At 42.6% G+C, this 21,237-nt stretch overlaps 1 protein-coding gene across 5 annotated transcripts in view; it reads right to left on the bottom strand.

Moving 5' to 3' along the window:
- CYP2R1 (cytochrome P450 family 2 subfamily R member 1) overlaps positions 1-20,377 on the bottom strand; it is a 28,520-nt gene extending 8,143 nt beyond the window's left edge. The window contains exons 1-2 of one of the 5 annotated variants that reach the window (XM_069554312.1): positions 20,078-20,356; positions 11,642-11,783 (exon numbers count right to left, since the gene is read on the bottom strand). In XM_069554312.1, coding sequence (XP_069410413.1) covers positions 11,642-11,783; positions 20,078-20,302 — 367 coding nt within the window. In that variant the 5' untranslated portion in view covers positions 20,303-20,356. Of the gene's footprint in view, positions 1-4,998; positions 5,714-11,641; positions 11,784-18,729; positions 18,902-19,702; positions 19,846-20,077 lie in introns of those variants that run through there. The other 4 variants (XM_069554314.1, XM_069554315.1, XM_069554313.1 and 1 more) reach the window with 4 other exon arrangements.
- Positions 20,378-21,237: the final 860 nt, after the last annotated feature.

Here is a 21,237-nt window from a genome sequence, read left to right as displayed (position 1 = left end):
AGGCCTGGTGTGCTGCAATTCATGGGGTCGCAAAGAGTAGGACACAACTGAGCGACTGAATTGAACTGAACTGATGATAAAGTTAACCATACATAAGAGGGTCTTTAAGGCTGTGCAACAATCTTATATTCCATACTCTCTTTTCTTCCCCATACTCCCAGATGACTATTCCCTCAACATGAATGTATTTCTGGAGCTAAAGTGCCAGGGATATGTCAGTAAAAAAAGAGGCAAAGATGGCTCTTTCTCATTGACCTTACATACTACTGAGGAGAGTCAAACAAATTCTTTTAGCAAGGTAAGAGATCTAAGAGTGGTCAGGAAAACACTTAGTGAGAAGGTGACATAAGTAAAGGCATAGAGGATGGAAGTGAGTCAGGCAGATATCCAAGGAAAGATCACTGCAGGTAGAGAACTAGAGTACAGACACTGAGGGGACAGCAAAGCCAAGGGAAACGTACGCATATTAACCTGATTATAAGCCTACACTGGCCAATCTGTATGCCTAGGCACGGGCCAAACCCACCAAAAAGGGGCCCCTTTTTCCTATTCACAGTGGGTTTATGGTGGCTCTGATTTCCCAGTTCCAAGTATATACAGTTCAGTGTATATGGATCTTAACATCACACATCTAGGGAATTCCCTGGTGGTTCAGTAGTTAGAACTCCACACTTTAACTGTTGTTTGTCTGTGTTCAATCCCTTCTTAGGAACTAAGATCCCACAAGCTGCACATGGTGGCCACAACAACAAAAAAATCCACATCTAATTTTCTGTCTTTTCTCTCATTATTTCCTTGAAAATCTTAAGCTGAATACTATTTCTTCATGATAAAAATAGTCTAAACTATAAATTTATAGTTTCAAAAAACAGTTCAGTCCAGTTCAGTCGCTCAGTCCTGTCTGACTCTTTGCGACTCCATGGACTACCGCACCCTGTCCTTCACCAACTCCCAGGGCTTACTCAAACTGATGTCCATCAAGTTAGTGATGCCATCCAACCATCTCATCCTCTGGCATCCCCTTCTCCTCCTGCCTTCAATCTTTCCCAGTATCAGGGTCTTTTCCAAGGAGTCAGTTCTTTACATCAGGTGGCCAAAGTATTGTAGTTTCAGCTTCAGCATCAGTCCTTCCAATAAAGAATCTGGACTGATTTCCTTTATTTTTTTAAAAAATTTATTTATTTATTTTTCTTTTCAGTTTTTTATTTTTTTAATTTTAAAATCCTTAATTCTTACATGTGTTCCCAAACATGATTAACTGGTTAGATCTCCTTGTAGTCCAAGGGACTCTCAACAGACTTCTCCAACACCACAGTTCAAAAGCATCAATTGTTCAGTGCTCAGCTTTCTTTACGGTCCAACTGTCACATCCATAAATGACTACTGGAAAAACCATAGCTTTGACCAGATGGACCTTTGTTGGCAAATGAATGTCTCTGCTTTTGAATATGCTGCCTAGATTGGTCGTAGTTTCTCTTCCAAGGAGCAAGCATCTTTTAATTTCATGGCTACAGTCACCATCTGCAGTGATCTTGGAGCCCAAAAGTATAAAGTCTCTCACTGTTTCCCCATCTATTTGCCATGAAGTCATGGGATTGGATGCCATGAACTTAGTTTTCTGAATGTTGAGTTCACTCTCCTCTTTCACTTTCATTAAGAAGCTCTTCAGTTCTTCACTTTCTGCCATAAGGATGGTGTCATCCGCACATCTGATTTGGTTGGGTTCAGTCGCTCAGTCATGTCTGACTCTTTGCGATCCCATAAATTACAGCATGCCAGGCCTCCCTGTCCATCACCAACTCCCAGAGTTCACTCAGACTCACGTCCATCGAGTCCGTGATGCCATCCAGCCATCTCAACCTCGGTCGTCCCCTTTGCCTCCTGCCCACAATCCCTCCCAGCATCAAGGTCTTTTCCAATGAGTCAACTCTTCACATGAGGTGGCCAAAGTACTGGAGCTTCAGCTTTAGTATCATTCCTTCCAAAGAAATCCCAGGGTTGATCTCCTTCAGAATGGACTGGTTGGATCTCCTTACAGTCCAAGGGACTCTCAAGAGTCTTCTCCAACACCACACTTCAAAAGCATCAATTTTTCGGCGCTCAGCCTTCTTCACAGTCCAACAATCACATTCATACATGACCACAGGAAAAACCATAGCCTTGACTAGACAGACCTTAGCAGCAAAGTAATGTCTCTGCTTTTGAATATACTATCTAGGTTGGTCATAACTTTTCTTCTAAGGAGTAAGCATCTTTTAATTTCATGGCTGCAGTCACCATCTGCAGTGATTTTGGAGCCCAAAAACATAAAGTCTGACACTGTTTCCACTGTTTCCCCATCTATTTCCCATGAAGTGATGGGACCGGATGCCATGATCTTCGTTTTCTGAATGTTGAGCTTTAAGCCAACTTTTTCGCTCTCCTCTTTCACTTTCATCAAGAGGCTTTTTAGCTCCTCTTCACTTTCTGCCATAAGGGTGGTGTCATCTGCATATCTGAGGTTATTGATATTTCTCCCAGCAATCTTGATTCCAGCTTGTGTTTCTTCCAGTCCAGCGTTTCTCATGATGTACTCTGCATAGAAGTTAAATAAGCAGGGTGACAATATACAGCCTTGACGTACTCCTTTTCCTATTTGGAACCAGTCTCTTGGTCCATGTCCAGTTCTAACTGTTGCTTCCTGACCTGTATACAGATTTCTCAAGAGGCAGGTTAGGTGGTCTGGTATTCCCATCTCTCTCAGAATTTTCCACAGTTTATTGTGATCCACACAGTCAAAGGCTTTGGCATAGTCAATAAAGCAGAAATAGATGTGTTTCTGGAACTCTCTTGCTTTTTGAATGATCCAGTGGATGTTGGCAATTTGATCTCTGGTTCCTCTGCCTTTTCTAAAACCAGCTTGAACATCAGGGAGTTCACAGTTCACATATTGCTGAAGCCTGGCTTGGAGAATTTTGAGCATTACTTTACTAGCATGTGAGATGAGTGCAATTGTGTGGTAGTTTGAGCATTCTTTGGCATTGCCTTTCTTTGGAATTGGAATGAAAACTGACCTTTTCCAGTCCTGTGGCCACTGCTGAGTTTTCCAAACTTGCTGGCATATTGAGTGCAGCACTTTCACAGCATCATCTTTCAGGATTTGAAACAGCTCAACTGGAATTCCATCACCTCCACTAGCTTTGTTCGTAGTGATGCTTTCTAAGGCCCACTTGACTTCACATTCCAAGATTTCTGGCTCTAGATTAGTGATCACATCATCATGATCTTCTGGGTCGTGAATATCTTTATTGTACAGTTCTTCCGTATATTCTTGCCACCTCTTCTTAATATCTTCTGCTTCTGTTAGGTCCACACCATTTCTGTCCTTTATCGAGCCCATCTTTGCATGAAATGTTCCCTTGGTATCTCTAATTTTCTTAAAGAGATCTCTAGTCTTTCCCATTCTGTTCTTTTCCTCTATTTCTTTGCATTGATTGCTGAAGAAAGCTTTCTTATCTCTTGCTATTCTTTGGAACTCTGCATTCAGATGCTTATATCTTTCCTTTTCTCCTTTGCTTTTCGCCTCTCTTCTTTTCACAGCTACTTGTAAGGCCTCCCCAGACAGCCATTTTGCTTTTTGCATTTCTTTTTCATGGGGATGGTCTTGATCCCTGTCTCCTGCACAATGTCATGAACCTCATTCCATAGTTCATCAGGGACACTATCTATCAGATCTAGGCCCTTAAATCTATTTCTCACTTTCACTGTATAATCATAAGGGATTTGATTTAGGTCATACCTGAATGGCTAGCGGTTTGCCCTACTTTCCTCAATTTGAGTCTGAATTTAGTAATAAGGAGTTCATGATCTGAGCCACAGTCAGCTCCTGGTCTTGTTTTTGTTGACTGTATAAAGCTTCTCCATCTTTGGCTGCAGAGAATATTCAATCTGATTTCGGTGTTGACCATCTGGTGATGTCCACGTGTAGAGTCTTCTCTTGTGTTGTTGGAAGAGGGTGTTTGCTATGACCAGTGCATTTCTTGGCAAAACGCTATTAGTCTTTGCCCTGCTTCATTCTGCATTCCAAGGCCAAATCTGCCTGTTACTCCAGGTGTTTCTTGACTTCCTACTTTTGCATTCCAGTCCCCTATAATGAAAAGGACATCTTTTTTGGGTGTTAGTTCTAAAAGGTCTTGTAGGTCTTGATAAAACCGTTCAACTTCAGTTTTTTCAGCGTTACTAGTTGGGGCATAGACTTGGATAACTGTGATATTGAATGGTCTGCCTTGGAGATGAACAGAGATCATTCTGTCATTTTTGAGATTGCATCCAAGTGCTGCATTTCGGACTCTTTTGTTGACCATGATGGCTACTTCATTTCTTCTGAGAGATTCCTGCCCGCAGTAGTAGATATAATGGTCATCTGAGTTAAATTCACCCATTCCAGTCCATTTTAGTTTGCTGATTCTTAGAATGTCGACGTTCACTCTTGCCATCTCTTGTTTGATCACTTCCGATTTGCCCTGATTCATGGACCTGACATTCCAGGTTCCTATGCAATATTGCTCTTTACAGTATTGGACCTTGCTTCTATCACCAGGCACATCCACAACTGGGTATTGTTTTTGCTTTGGCTCCATCCCTTCATTCTTTCTGGAGTTATTTCTCCACTGATCTCCAGTAGCATATTGGGCACCTAATGACCTGGGGAGTTCCTCTTTTGGTATCCTATCATTTTTCCTTTTCATACTGTTCATGGGGTTCTCAAGGCAAGAATACTGAAGTGGCTTGCCATTCCCCTCTCCAGTGGACCACATTCTGTCAGACCTCTCCACCATGACCCACCCTTCTTGGGTTGCCCTGCAGGTATGGCTTGGTTTCATTGAGTTAGACAAGGCTGTGGTCCTAGTGTGATTAGATTGACTAGTTTTCTGTGAGTATGGTTTCAGTGTGTCTGCCCTCTGATGCCCTCTGGCAACACCTACCATCTTACTTTGGTTTCTAGCCACTGGTCCTTACCTTGGATGAGGGGTATCTCCTTACCGCCGCCGTTCCTGACCTTCAATGTGGGATAGCTCCTCTAGGCCCTCCTGTGCCTGCTCAGCCACAGCTCCTCGGGTTGCTCCTCCCAGAGGTTACTGATATTTCTCCTGGCAATCTTGATTCCAGCCTGTGCTTCATCCAGCTCAGCATTACACGTGATGTAAAGGTTAAAGCGTCTGCCTGCAATGCAGGAGACCTGGGTTCGATCCCTGGGTCGGGAAGATCCCCTGGAGAAGGAAACAGCAACCCACTCCAGTATTCTTGCCTGGAGAATCCCATGGACGGAGGAACCTGGTGGGCTTCAGTCCACAGAGTCACAAAGAGTCGGACATGACTGAGCGACTTCACACACACACACTCTGCATATAAGTTAAATAAGCAGGGTGACAATATACAGTCTGTTGTTCCATGTCCAGTTCTAACTGTTCCTTCTTGACCTGCATACAGATTGCTCAGGAAGCAGGTCAGGTGGTCTGGTATTCCCATCTCTTTCAGAATTTTCCACAGTTTATTGTGATCCACACAGTTAAAGGCTTTGGAACAGTCAATAAAGCAGAAATAGATGTTTTTCTGGAAATCTCTTGCTTTTTCGATGATCCAATGGATGTTGGCAATTTGATCTCTGGTTCCTCTGCCTTTTCTAAATCCAGCTTGAACATCTGGAAGTTCATGGTTCATGTATTGCTGAAACCTGGCATGGAGAATTTTGAGCATTACTTTGCTAGCATTTCAGATGACTGTAATTGTGTGGTAGTTTGAACATTCTTTGGCATTGCCTTTCTTTGGGATTGGAAATTCTTTGGGATTACACCCTTTCCAGTGGCATAAGATAGCAGAGTAGAAGGACGTGTGCTCATCTTCTCCTGCGAGAACTCCAAAACTACAACTCACTGATGAACAACCATCGACTGGAGAATGTTGGATCCCACCAAAACAAGATACCCCACGTCCAAGGGCAAAGGAGAAGCCCCAGCAGGAGGGTAGGAGGGGTGAAATCGTGTTTAGAATCAAACCCCTTACCCACCAGAGACACTCAGAGGGCTCAAACACACCTTGTGCACACCAGGACTCAGAGATCCCACAGAAACTGAGACTGAGCCAGAGCTGTGTATGAGTGTCTCCTGCGAAGGTATGGGCCAGCAGTGGCCTGCCACAGGGGCAGGAGCTCTGGGTGCAGTAGACCTGGGTATGGATGGCATAAGCCCTCTTGGAGGAGGTCGCCATTAACCCCACCATAGAGCCTCCAGAACTTACACAGGACTGTGGAAACAGACTCTTAGAGGGCACAAACAGAAATTTGTGTGCACCAGGACCCAGGAGAAAGGAGCAGTGGCCCCACAAGAGACTGGCCCAGGCTTGGCTGGGCATGTCCAGGAGTCTCTGGTGGAGGTGTGGGTCAACCATGGCCTGCTTCAGGGTCAGGGGCACTGAATGTAGCAGTGCATGGGACCTTTTGAATGAGGTTGCCATTATCTTCATTACCTCCACCATAGTTTGGCCTCAGGGAGGAAACACAGCTCCTCCCATCAATAGAAAACTGGATTAAAGATTTACTGAGCATGGTCCCACATATCAAAACAAGACCCAGACTCCCCCTCAGTCAGTCTCTCCCATCAGGAAGCTTCCATAAGCCTCTTATCCTCATCCATGAGAGGGCAGATAGAATGAAAACCACAATCACAGAAAATTAACCAAACTGATCACATGGACCCCAGCCTTGTCTAACTCAATGAAACTATGAGCCATGCCATATAGGGCCACCAAGATGGGTGGGTCATGGTGGAGAGTACTGACAAACCGAGGTCCACTGGAAAATGGAATGGCAAACCACTTCAGCATTCTTGCCTTGAGAACCCCATGAATAGCATGAAAAGGCAAAAGGATAGGACACCGAAAGACGAACTCCCCAGGTCTGCTGCTGCTGCTGCTAAGTCATTTCAGTTGTGTCCGACCCTGTGAGACCCCATGGACTGCAGCACACCAGGCTTCCCTGTCCATCACCAACTCCCAGAGTTTATCCAAACTCATGTCCATTGAGTCAGTGATACCATCCAACCATCTCATCCTCTGTCGTCCCCTTCTCCTCCTGCCTTCAATCTTTCCCAGCATCAGGGTCTTTTCAAATGAGTCAGCTCTTCCCATCAGGTGGCCAAAGTGTTGGAGTTTTAGTTTCAGCATCAGTCCTTCCAATGAACACTCAGGACTTATCTCCTTTAGGGAGGACTGGCTGGATATCCTTACAGTCTAAGGAACTCTCAAGAGTCTTCACCATCACCACAGTTCAAAAACATCAATTCTTTGGCACTCAGCTTCCTTTATAATCCACCTCTCACATCCATACATGACTACTGGAAAAACAATAGCCTTGACTAGATGGACCTTTGTTGGCAAAGTAAGATCTCTGCTCTTTATATGCTGACTAGATTGGTCACAACTTTCCTACCAAGAAGTAAGCGTCTTTTAATTTCATGGCTGTAATCACCATTCTGCAGTGGTTTTGGAGCCCAAAACAATAAAGTCTGCTACCGTTTCCCCATCTATTTGCCTTGAAGTGATGGGACCGGATGCCGTGATCTTAGTTTCTGAATGTTGAGCTTTAAGCCAACTTTTTCACTCTCCTCCTTCACTTTCATCAAGAGGCTCTTTAGTTCCTCTTCACTTTCTGCCATAAGGGTGGTGTCACCTGCATATCTGAAGTTATTGGTATTTCTCCTAGCAATCTTGATTCCAGCTTGTGCTTCCTCCAGCCCAGCATTTCTCAGGATGTACTCTGCATAGAAGTTAAACAAGCAGGGTGAAAATATACAGCCTTGACATACTCCTTTTCCTATTTGGAACCAGTCTCTTGTTCCATGTCCTGTTCTGTTGCTTCCTGACCTGCATACAGATTTCTCAAGAGGCAGGTTAGGTAGTCTGGTATTTCCATTTCTCTCAGAATTTTCCACAGTTTATTGTGATCCACACAGTCAAAGGCTTTGGCATAGTCAATAAAGCAGAAATAGATGTTTTTCTTGAACTCTCTTGCTTTTTCAATCATCCAGCAGATATTGGCAATTTGATCTCTGGTTCCTCTACCTTTTCTAAAATGAGCTTGACCATCTGGAAGCTCAGGGTTCAAGTATTGTTAAAGTCTGGCTTGGAGAATTTTGAACATTACTTTACTAGCATGTGAGATGAGTGCAATTATGCAGTAGTTTGAGCATTCTTTGGCTTTGCCTTTCTTTGGGATTGGAATGAAAACTGACCTTTTCCAGTCCTGTGGCCACTGCTGAGTTTTCCAAATTTGCTGGCATATTGAGTGCAGCACTTTCACAGCATCATCTTTTAGGATTCTAAATAGCTCAACTGGAATTCCATCACCTCCACTAGTCTGTAGTGATGCTTCCTAAGGCCCACTTGACTTCTCATTCCAGGATGTCTGGCTCTAGGTGAGTGATCACACCATTGTGGTTATCTGGGTCATGAATATCTTTTTTGTATAGTTCTTCTGTGTATTCTTGCCACCTCTTCTTAATATCTTCTGCTTCTGTTAGGTCCATACCATTTCTGTGCTTTATTGTGCCCATCTTTGCATGAAACGTTCCCTTGGTTATCTCTAATTTTCTTGAAGAGATCTCTAGTCTTTCCCATTCTATTGTTTTCCTCTATTTTTTCCCACTGATCACTGAAGAAGGCTTTCTTATCTCTCCTTGCTATTCTTTGAAACTCTGCATTCAAATAGGTATATCTTTCCTTTTCGCCTTTGCTTTTCACTTCACTTCTTTCCTCAGCTATTTGTAATGCCTCCTCAGACAACCATTTTGCTTTTTTGCATTTCTTTTTCTTGGAGATGGTCTTTATCCCTGTCTCCTGTTCTATGTCATGAACCTCCGTCCAGAGTTCATGAGGCACTCTATCAGAACTAATCCCTTGAATCTATTTCTCACTTCCACTGTATAAGCATAAGGAATTTTATTTAGGTCATGCTTGAATGCGCTAGTGGAGAAATAACTCCAAAAAGAATGAAGAGATGGAGCCAAAGCAAAACAACACCCATTTGTGGATGTGACTGGTAATGGAAGTAAAATCCAATGCTGTAAAGAGCAATATTGCACAGGAACCAGGAATGTCAGGTCCATGAATCAAGGTAAACTGGACGTGGTCAAACAGGAGATGGAAAGAGTTAACATTGACATTTTACGAATCAGTGAACTCAAATAGACTGCAATGGGTGAATTCAACTCAGATGACCATTATATCTACTAATGTGGGCAAGAATCCCTTAGAACAATGGAGTAGCCATCATAGTCATCAAGAGTCCGAAATGCAGTACTTGGATGCAATCTCAAAAATGACAGAATGATTTCTGTTCATTTCCAAGGCAAACCATTCAATATCACAGCAATCCAAGTCTATGCTCCGACCAGTAATGCTGAAGAAGCTGAAGTTGAACAGTTCTATGAAGACCTACAAGACCTAGAACTAACACCCAAAAAAAGATGTCCTTTTCATTATAGGGGACTGGAATGCAAAAGTAGGAAGTCAAGAAACACCTGGAGTAACAGGCAAATTTGGCTTTGGAGTACAAAACGAGGTAGATCAAAGGCTAACAGAGTTTTGCCAAGAGAATGCACTGGTCATAGCAAACACCCTGTTTCAACAACACAGGAAAAGACTCTACACATGGACATCAGCAGATGATCAATACTGAAATTAGACTGATAATAATCTTTGCAGCCAAAGATGGAGAAGCTCTATATAGTCAGCAAAAAAAAAGACCAGGAGCTGACTATGGCTCAGAGCATGAACTCCTTATTGCCAAATTCAGACTTAAATTGAAGAAAGTAGGGGAAACCACTAGACCATTTGGGTATGATCTAAATCAAATCCCTTATGATTATACAGTGGAAGTGAGAAATAGATTTAAGGGATAAGATCTGATAGATTGCTTGCAGAACTATGGACGGAGGTTTGTGATGTTGTACAGGAGGCAGGGATCAAGACCATTTCCAAGAAAAAGAAATGCAAAAAAGCAAAATGGTTGTCTGAGGAGGCTGTACAAATAGCTGTGAAAAGAAGAGAAGCTTAAGACAAAACAGAAAAGGAAAGATATACCCATTTGAATGCAGTTTCAAAGAATAGCAAGGAGAGATAAGAAAGCCTTCCTTAGTGATCAGTGGAAAGAAATAGAGGAAAACAATAGAATGGGAAAGACTAGAGATCTCTTCAAGAAAATTAGAGATACCAAGGGAAGGTTTCATGCAAAGTTGGGCACAATAAAGCACAGAAATGGTATGGACCTAACAGAAACAGAAGATATTAAGAAGAGGTGGCAAGAATACACAGAAGAACTATACAAAAAAGATATTCATGACCCAGATAACCACAATGGTGTGATCACTCACCTAGAGCCAGACATCTTGGAATGCAAAGGCAAGTGAGCCTTAGGAAGCATCACTACAAACTAGTGGAGGTGATGGAATTCCAGTTGAGCTGTTTAGAATCCTAAAAGATGATGCTGTGAAAGTGCTACACTCAGTATGCCAGCAAATTTGGAAAACTCAGCAGTCGCCACACAACTGGAAATGGTCAGCTTTTATTCCAATCCAATTCCAATGGAATATTTTTCATTCCAATGAAAGGCAATGCCAGAAAATATATTTTATCCTAAATATTACTCTGATCATATCATTCATTTTCATAATTTCCTAAAAGGTCTTCTATCATACTTGTGGTATAATTTCTTCTTTGGTCTAATTATTACTTAGAAGAGTATACAAGAATCTGGAGATTTGCTTTTTAGTTATACTATTGCTTTCAAGCTTCATCATACCCTGGCCTGATAATTCAGCCTTTTAAATTGGTGTTTTCTTTGCACCAGTTGATTGGCTTTGCAATTTAATAAATAGTTACTTTTTATCTTTTTCACTTTAAATCTATGTATATTTTAGTCTATGTAACCAAGCTATTGCATTTTTCTTGGAAATGAAGTGTGACGCTCATTAAATTGGAAAAATTTGAAGTTCATAAAAACTCATACTATTAAGTATGAAAATGGATGTACAGACATCAACATTCTATGTTAGTCTTCTGTTGCTTTCTTCTCATCCATTCTGTTATCTTTCAGCCTTTCTCTCTTGTTGAATATGTAATCATCTGACACTGATCAAGACTAAACCATAGAGAATACGAGTCCTTCACACATATCGTACAGTTCTTCATTTACATATCATATTAATTAGTAGTTAAGAAAGGCTGTTTCAGGGTTTATAAACTTAGAAGTAAAATGATCATAAAATGTCACCAAGCACTCAAGACTAGCTTAAAACATACTTCTGATGTGTGCACACATATGTATACTTGTTTCACAAAACCTGCCTGTGCTAATTCTTTAAAACATCATTTACAGTATTTATTAGAACTAGATTACAACAGAATTAGCGTGTAAAATGTGAGTGTAATACAGCATGAAAGTCCTCAAATGTGTAGGTTCTAAAACTTCACGTGAATGTTGTTGTTCAGTCGCTAAGTCTGTTGTTGTAAGTAAGTTGTTCAGTCACTACTATGTAATAAATTTACATAAAATAAGAACTGCAATTTACAGTTTAGTAAATCACTAGATAGGTGAAAACAAACATACCTCCCATTTTTGTCATCTTCATGAATAAAGGAAGACATGGTCTGTCTGCAAAAATTTCACTTTGATGAACAAGGCATTCCTTTACTACATCATAGCCATTTAGAACCACAGCTGATATACCTCCAAGATCCAAACTGAAGATCTTTGAGAAGAAAAGAAAAACATTTAAATGGAAAAATATATTGAGAAATATAACCAGAGAAATCTACATGCACTAAGACCAGCTCTCTCAGTATTTGTTATTTCTTGAAAATACTGGCATTTATTACCCAGCTGACTGTTTAGAGTGCCTTCTCTCTATAAGGCCTATCAAGCACAATGATTTCATTATGCATTCAATAACTCAAGATATAACCTTGTAAATGGTGTAATGAAAACAGTACCAGATTCAGGAGGTTTGGGTTATACTTTAAGCTTTGCCATTAAACACTAGATAGAACCCTTAATCTTTTGGGAATTTGGGGCTGCTATAGAAAATCAAGAAATACTTGAGTTATATGCTCTTTTAAAATTCATTCTAACTCAAAACATTCAATGATATCTCAGAATCTCTGTTTATTTCCAAGAAAAATTGAGTAGGTGACTCCATCTATATATCATTTATTATTCTAGGTTTAGGTAGGAGAGGGGATTGTCAAAGGCCCAAGAAACTTGAAACTGAAGACAACTTTTGTTGGGCCCCGGGATATGTAATCCCAAAATATGCCTCAATGGCACATTAATTATTTTGAATTAAAAGTTACTGAAGAACCAGCCAACACAAAAAGGATACTCTAGGGAGTTCCCTTGTGGCCTACTAGTTAGGACTTGGAACTGTCACTGCTGTGGCCTAAGTGTGATCCCTGGCAAGGAACTGAGATCCTGCAAGCCAAAATAAAAATAAATAAAAATGAGGGACACCTCTCTCTTTTTATCTCCCTGAAAGTAGGAAATAAATCTCTCATGAGAAAGGTGCACTCTTTGCATATGGAGGTTGTTGTGTTGGTGTTAGTCGCTCAGTCATGTCCCAGCTCTTTATGGCCCCACGGACTGTAGCCCACCAGGCTCCTTTGTCCATGGAATTCTCCAGGCAAGATTACTGGAGTGGGTTGCCATTTTCTTCTCCAGGGATCTTCCCAACCCAGGGACTGAACCTGGGTCTCCTGCATTGCAGGCAGATTCTTTACCACCTGAGCCACCAGGGAAGCCCTAGGACTCCTTATTGCCAATTACCAAAGACAGGGAATTTGGGGCTGAGAAGCCTTTTCTAAACAAATCTTGTAATTTCTTTGATTTACTGCCCAATCACAAGACCTGTTTAGATTCTTCACTAATTGGGCACCCAAAACCAAAGTTTTTCTTGTCCTGTCAATTCTTTGCAAATTTATTGGTTCTTTATCTAAAAAATATAAAATCTGCCTGCTTTGGTCATTTCCTCCATCCCATTTCTATGAGACCTCCATGTGCACGAATTCTAATGTGTTTCTTTCTCTCCTGTTACTCTGTCTTGTGTCAATTCTATTATTAGTCCAGCCATAAGAACTCAAGAGGGGCAGAGGGGAAAATTTCCCCTTCCTCAACAAAACTTACTGAAACTCATTGGTTTATTTATTTAGGCCCCTGAATGCCATGAAGTTAACAGAGGGCCCTAAGGGTATCGGACCTTGGAGTATAGGCATTTGCCACTTTGGTACAGGTGGCTGCCTCTGAGCTAAAAGATGGACTATCCATCCTGTTCCTTGTTGTAGTTTCTCACGTGCTTCACTACAGGTTCACTTAAAAGGTCATACCTCCCGTACTCTATTCTAATTAGCCCCACATAGGGGCCTAATCCAGTGAAGGAACAGTGCTACCTTATCAGTGAGATGCAATGACTGCTTAACCTCATCCTCTCAGGCACTGGCTGAGAACTTAAAAAAAAAAAAAATTGGCTGTGCAGGGTCTTCTTCGCTGTGTACAGGGCTCTCTGCTGCAGCATCCAGGCTTTCTCCTGTTGCAGTAGTTATCCTGCAGTATCTTAGTTCCGCAACCAGGGATCAAACCCATGTTCCCTGCATTGGAAAGCGGATTCTCAATCATTGGACCACCATGGAAGTCCCTGGCTGAGGGTTTTCGAGTGCCAAAAATACCGAGTCAAGCCTCATCTCTGTGCAAACAGGCAGAATGGATTTTGACCACGATTCACACAATTTTTGGGGGGTGGGATGGAGGAAACCAGAAGTCTTAGCAGAGAACTGAAGTTCAACAGAAGTATTTACAGAAGAAAAAGTGATAAAGACCTCCAAGTAGCAACAGAATCAACAAACTGAGCAATAAGAGTTTTTGGCACAAGGATGTACCCTGCTAATGGAGTAGAAGGTACACCCAGAACTTTGGGGAAGGGTCGTGGACTGCCTGCCATAAGAAATGGTATGTCAAAAGTGGCAGTGCGAGAGTTTCAGTACAAAGGAAGTGATTATCAGCTGAGCAAAGGAGGGGCTCTTTTCAGTTTCCAAAGCAGTAATGGGATGGTCTTAAAGTCTTTTCCCAGAAGCATAATTTTAAGTAAATACAAAAAAAAAACCTCTTCCTTCTGTGTGTCTCCTCAACTCACAGCACTCAATACTTATGACACCAGATGTGTGATTTTCCATATATCAAGCAATTCTGGGACACCAGGTAGATATCCTACAACTATATTCAGGTCCCAAACTGCCCATGGTGTTTTTTGTTTTGGATTTTTTTTCTTTTGGCCACACTATACAGCATGCTGGATCATAGTTCCCTGATTACAGATTGAATCTGCACCCCCTGCAGAGGAAGTACAGATTCTTAACCCCTGGACAGCCAGGGAAGTCCTGAGCTGGCCATGTTGACTCCATTTTTCACCCAAGCCCCACATCACTTCTCAGCTGTCATGATGTTTCAACTTAACAATACAGACAAAATATGACAGTTTCTTACCAGCTTCATCACTAATCTTTCATTTAGTGTAATCTTCATCACTCTAATATTTCATTTCTCCCCTGTATGATCTCGATTGCCTCTTGTCTCTTTACAGGTGACTCTCAACATGGCATATTTCTGCTTCAAGGCCTTAGTACTTGTTCCCTTGGCCTGGAATGTTCTTCCCCTAGATATTACCATAGCCTGCTACTTCACTTCCTTGAAGTATTTGCTCAGATGCCTTTTTTTGCAGTGAGGCCTGCTCTAATCCATTAAAATTTCACCCCTAGTATTCTCCATCTTCCTTACCCTAATTTAGTTATTTTATACTTTATACTCTAACATGTTATATACTTACTGTGTTTACATTGTTCCTATCCTGATCACTGCCTCCCTTCCACCACTATAATGTAAACCACACAAGGGCAGGGATTTCCACTTGTTTTGTTCATTGCTAAATCTCCACAATTAGGATAGTACATAGCATATGCTAACAACTGATAAATATATATTGGATTAAAGAAAAGTGGTGGAGAAACACATTTAAGCATATTTTACAACACTATAGACTAAGTGCTAATAACAGAGGAATGTAAAAAGTCCTTTGATAAAAACTGGTAATTGCATATACTTTTCAACATTTGCTTGGGCTGTATTCTCATTTGGAAGGCCCCTTTGACTGCCATACTGTCCAAACCACCAAGTCTTTAGGGACCAACCACCATGAAGCCTTTCTTGGTGCATTCTCTTTTTCCCTTGAACCACCACAGCACATGCTTAAAAGCTCCCATGGCACTTTTTAATACTACCAAAGGTGGCGCTAATGGAAAAGAACCTGCCTACCAATGCAGGAGACACAGGTTCAATCCCTAGGTCAGGAAGATCCCCTGGAGTAGAAATGGCAACCCCCTCCAGTATTTTTCCCTGGTAAATGCCATGGACAGAGGAGTCTGGTGGGTTACAATGGGTTACAGAAAAAAGTCAGACACTACTGAAGCAACATAGCACTAGCACAAAAAACCAGAAGCATTATATGAATGCTTATCTTCTGCTTGCTGGCTAAATTATAAACTCTTTTGATTCAGTGATTTCATCCCTTTCATCTTTCAACACTCCACAAAATCTCATTCAATGCCTTGCATAAATCTCAATAAATGCTTATTGTATAAATAAATTATAGGTTGTCAACTCCACTTGCCTCAAAGTAATTATTTTATTATCCTTATGTGCATTACCTGAAAATAATCTGTTAAAACCCCTCATACTAGCTTTCCTAGCTAGGGAATGCTTCTGAAAATCTGGGTTAAGATTAGTCACTGCAGAAGCTTACACATTCAGGGTGGATCTCTAAGGTAATGTTAAGTCTCAGTGTGGTACACTTCTATATAAGAATGTCTTTAAAATGACTGTATAAGACTTGAGGACTGGTTGTCTTCCTTTCAAGAATTATGAAGAAGAACTGAATTCACAGACTTCATAAAAGTAGGTGTCACTTGAAGTGATTGTCACTTCTCATAAGCAATTTTAAAGTCCATGACTTTCTCTGAGCACACATCTCCAGATCATCATGAAACACAGTAGAAAAATAAGATTCTATTTATAAGTAAGATATATAAACAACTTTCCACAACCTTCTAGAAGTATAGGAGGTAATAGTTTCCTTCCGCTTCCAAGTATAGTACGTTAAAAACTCAAACCAACCCTGAGACTTTGTCATAAATGGAAAATACCTCTAAGACAATGAGAGACCTGTAGGAGTGTTTCACAACTAAGATAAAGAGCAATCAGATTAAAGGGTTAATACTTTAAGTGGTTTTCAACTTAAGTCTAAAATAGACTTATTCAAACAATGTCTACTCTTCAATGCATACATCCTTTCAATTTCTGCATTTTCTTTTCCCTCCACTCTTGCATATAATAACACAGGTCAGCCCTATTTGATTTTACCACCTTCAATAGAAAGACCACTTTGTAAAGATCCAAAGTGAAAATGAAAGTTGCTCAGTTGTGTCTGACTCTTTGCAACCTTCAGGCCAGTGCAGTGGGTAGCCTTTCCCTTCTCCAGGAGATCTTCCCAACCCAGGGATCGAACCCAGGTCTCCCACGTTGCAGGCAGATTCTTTACCTGTTGAGCCATGAGGGAAGCCCAAGAACACTGGAGTGGGTAGACCATCCCTTCTCCAGGGGATCTTCCCCACCCAGGAATCGAACCAAGGTCTCCGGCACTGCAGGCAGATTCTTTACCAACTAAGCTATCAAGGAAGCCTATAAAGATCCATGGCTGCCTTAAATAGTTGTACCAGCAATAAAACTGGTAATTCATGCCACAAATCCATTAAACCAGAGCTACCTATCCCAAGATGACAATCTTCCAACACATTCATATATTCTATTGTTTATCATCAGGATAGGGGGTCCCCAGAAAGAAAGAACCAGGAATGGCTTTCTTAAGAGAAGTCATTTTCTCCGTAAGCCATCTGGGGATCTAAGCCTGGGCACAATACTTGCCCTTGTACAGGTCTCAGTAATTAATCTTAAGGGAATAAAAGAACAAATGATTTATCACACAAAACAAGTAACAATAGCAAAGATAATGCATCAGCTATAAAGAATCCCAGTTCTCATTAAATGGTAAACATGAGCCTGAAGCGTTCAACCACCAGATCAACTAGAACCTTAGAAATGTTGACCTTTTTTGAACTCTGGGACTTCAATCAACTGTCTTGACCTGTCAAATTCTGTCCCCGTTCTATGCTGAATTTTCTTGCTCAAGCCCTTTCATGAATGTGCACACACTGCCCAAGCCTTCATGAACATGCATATACCCTAACATAAAACATCCCCAATTTTCTTGTCTAGAGAAGCTGCCTTGGGAAAGATCTATTATGTTCTTTTTACTTGCAAGTAATAAATCCTTCCTTCTACTGATCTTTGGGTTGGTTGTATCTTTTGGTTCCACACCCTCAAAAAAGCAAAGGGTGATTTGCAGGTGGCTCTGATGGTGCTGGAGAAGGCTCTTGAGACTCCCTTGGAGAGCAAGGAGATCAAACCAGTCAATCGTAAATGAAATCAACCCTGAATATTCATTAGAAGGACTGATGTTGAAGCTGGAGCTCCAATACTTTGGCTACCTGATGCAAACAGCTGACTTACTGGAAAAGCCCATGATGCTGGGAAAAATGGAAGGCAGAAGGAGAAGAGGGTGACAGATGATGAGATGGCTGAATGGCATCACCAATTCAATGGGAGATGGTGAGGAACAGGGAGGCATGGTGTGCTGCAGTTCATGGTGTCGCAGAATTGGACATGACTTAGCCACTGAACAACCACCACAGTGGTACAGAATCTGCCTGCCAGTGTAAGAGACACAGAAGACGTGGGTTCAATCCCTGGGTTGGGAAGATCCTCTGGAGTAAGAAAAGGCAACCTGTTCCAGTATTCTTGCCTAGCAAATTCCATGGACAAAGGAGCCTAGCAGGCTACATTCCTGGGAGATTAAGATTACCCTCTCCCCCAAACAAATGTTCATAGAAATTGAGTTCCTTTCACTTCAAGCATCTACATCTGAAAAACAACTTCCTATTCTGAATGACAGCATTTCACATAACTGGTCTAAAAACACTTTCTACTATGTAGGTATAATAAATTCTTCTGTAATTAATAATCAAGAACATTTGAGTAGCACTTAGCTGTGTTCAGTTATTATTACTGCCATGATGCATATCAGGAAAAATTAAGATTTAGACAAAAAAGGTCAAGTTTTAACTGACAAAAGAGGACTCAACCTCTCGTCTTGTGCTTTCACATCTTCTGATTTCTCTGTAATATTGATGATGCTTCATACCAACACACCAGAAATCAAATATATTTGATGAAAACCATGCAAATACACTCACGAACTGGAGGAAAGAAAACAAAATCTAAGAATTATAAATATTTAAGTTCAGCCTTCCTATAGTGATATGGACCATTAGTGAACTGCAGAAACTTAGAATTCTTGTAAAAACTGGTTTAAATATGAATGTAATCCCAAACTTGAATGCCACAACTGCCCAACAGTCCTGTTTTTTCACCACACACACACAATTTGTGGTTGTTCATTAATTTTTCTCTCTCACTGGACTGTAACTACTTAAAGTCAGGCTGGGACTGCTGTCAACCACAAATTGGCACTTGCCATCTACCTCTACATCAAGTGCTGTTGCACCTGCTGACCTTCAATATGCCCTGAAAGCAGTCATGATGGACACCAGGAAGGAGGCACTCCATTCCAAAAAACTGGCAGAACAGGTCTTCAGATAGGCTGCTATTTTCAGGAGCTGATTTTATGAACCCAATTCTAGCATCTCTTCATTTCTAGAAAAGCACTCAATTCATTCATGGTGACATCTGCTCCTCACGACTACTAAAACCTTCTGCAAAAATATGTGCCCAGACTACATGAACAACCCCTTCACCAAGGCACATAAATACTGGCCTTATCCCGTTGCCTCTGGAACAGCTTCTCAGAGCTATCTGAGGTGCTGTCTCCCAGGCTGCAGTCCTCATTTTGCCCCCTAATAAAACTAACTCCCAACTCTCACATCAGGCATTTTTTTAAGTTGACACTGCCTTCTTCACCTCTTCATCACAGAACCTGGCAGAGTCTGGCTAGTAGTTTCCTATAAAGGAAAGGATTTAAAACAAATCAACTGAGCTGGGTCAAGGCGTTTTCTGGAAACTTCTGCCTCCTCCATGTTAGGACACTCTTCCCAAGGCAAGCTAGGACTCTGGCCTTTCTCTTGCTTTTGGTAGCTGTGTGGCAACCTACAAGTCACTCAGCGGGTCTGCGCCAAAGTTTCCCCTGCCGAAAAAAACGACTAGAAGACTTGCCCTGGAGAGGTCACACTGCAAGGGAGGCTCGTGTTTGTTGTAGGGGCGCTCCTATCTCCAGGAAGACAGCACAGCAGTGGGACACGGCACTGATCTTCACTCATTAATTCATTCGCTCTTTCACAGTCCTTCACCTGCGCTCTCTCCTCACAGCAGACGCCTAGATCAGCCATTCTCAAATGCAAATACCCAACGACCTCCTATTAACCATTAACTCAACCCTAGAAATCCCCAGAAGCCGTAAGGGGACGCTATCCTACGCGCTCCGCGTGAAGTTCCACGAACCCGAGAAGCCGGGCGCGGGAAACGAACGTTGAAGGAAGCGCCTGTGACGCCCGACGGGGCGTCCGGCGCGGGTCCAGGGTCCCACTGCACATGCGCAGGAGCGGCACCTCTTCGCCCTCTGGGGCGGGAGAATCCCGCCCAGCTTCCGCGGGCGTCGGGTGGGCGGGGCTCACGGATGGGCAGGGCTCTCCTTTCCCCCGCCCCCGGCAGTGGCGCCGCCTGAGGACTTTGTCCCTTGGCACAGGAAGCGAGCTTGCTCCCACGCTGCGGGCACACGGAGCAGGGTCCCGACAACTGGCACCCACGAGCATCCCCGGACCCCCACCCCCATCCCCTACCCCGGGGAAGAAGCCGCGGGCCCTCCGTCGGCTGTACCTCGCCGTACACCTGGCTCTGCTTTTTCATGTAGACATGGGGGAGTTCGGCCGAGGCGGCCAGTGAGTAGATGTTGCCGATAAATGGTAGCCCCGACGGTCCCGGGGGGAAGCCCGACGGCCGTCTCTGCTTCAGCAGCTGGCGGACCCCCAGGGCGAAGAGAAGCAGGAAGAAGACCCCGCCGAGGGCCGCCGCGAACGCCTCGGCGCTGTGAGGCTGCCACATGGCCTGGGGCGGGGGCTGCAAACCCGGGCCGCCCTAGGACCCGGGGAGAGCTCCAACCCCAGCGCATCCTATTGGTCAATTACCCCCAAGGTCCCGCCCCATTTCTATGGCTATTGGCTGGCTGAGCGTAGGGCCCTCGGGCTTGTTATTGCTGGCTTTGTTCTGGTCCGGGAGGGTGTGCGGCCCTTTTGATTTATGCGCGGCTCTAGGCAAGTCCCAGCTGGTTGGGCGCTTGGGCCTGGAAGATGAGACAGCACCGCCTCCCTCACTGGAGCAGGCGGATCCAACGTCCCTGGCAGCCAGCCCTTTCTGTGGCTATCCTTTTAAGAACCAGGTCTGCTTGTATCTGACCAGACAACTGGAGATTATCAACAGTTTTATTTAGCAGAAGCTGATACTGTTCAGAATTTCCATTAAATAATTGACCTATCAATATAAAAAGAAAGTAATCTCACGATTTGGCCTTTTTTTATTTATCCTTTTGTCCTTACGTTATAAGGTGTTTTTACATGTGATTCCCTTATGAATTGTAATTACATGATATTTAGGCAATCTGAGTGAATTACATATATTTTCACAGCTTTCTGGTCATCCCCAGCTGGTTACTTTTTGGCCATCACAGAAGGCTGTCTGGTCTACTGTTGTCCAGGGATAGTGCTTACTGTTCCAACTTTTTGCTTCCAGGTACCTAAAATTAAGCAGCTGATTAACTACTTGGAAAATTCTGTTTGCTATTTCTGCTTCTATTCCTGTTTTGTATTGGGAGTTCCTTGCAACACAGGACCTACTGGCCATGGGACAGTTGTAACAGCTGCCCTTTGTGACTGAGCAGTAGCAGGAATGTTACGGTCCTTGTTAGCTTAAGGCTTATTCATACTGCAGATATTATTTTAAGTGTCTACTATGTAGTAGTATGCAAAGCAATGGAGATAGTA

The sequence above is a fragment of the Ovis canadensis genome, chromosome 15 (assembly GCF_042477335.2).
Source record: "Ovis canadensis isolate MfBH-ARS-UI-01 breed Bighorn chromosome 15, ARS-UI_OviCan_v2, whole genome shotgun sequence".
In the NCBI taxonomy this organism is placed as follows: Eukaryota; Metazoa; Chordata; class Mammalia; order Artiodactyla; family Bovidae; genus Ovis; species Ovis canadensis.
The sequence above is the reverse complement of the archived record's forward strand: the minus strand, read 5'-3'. Positions and strand labels throughout refer to the sequence as shown.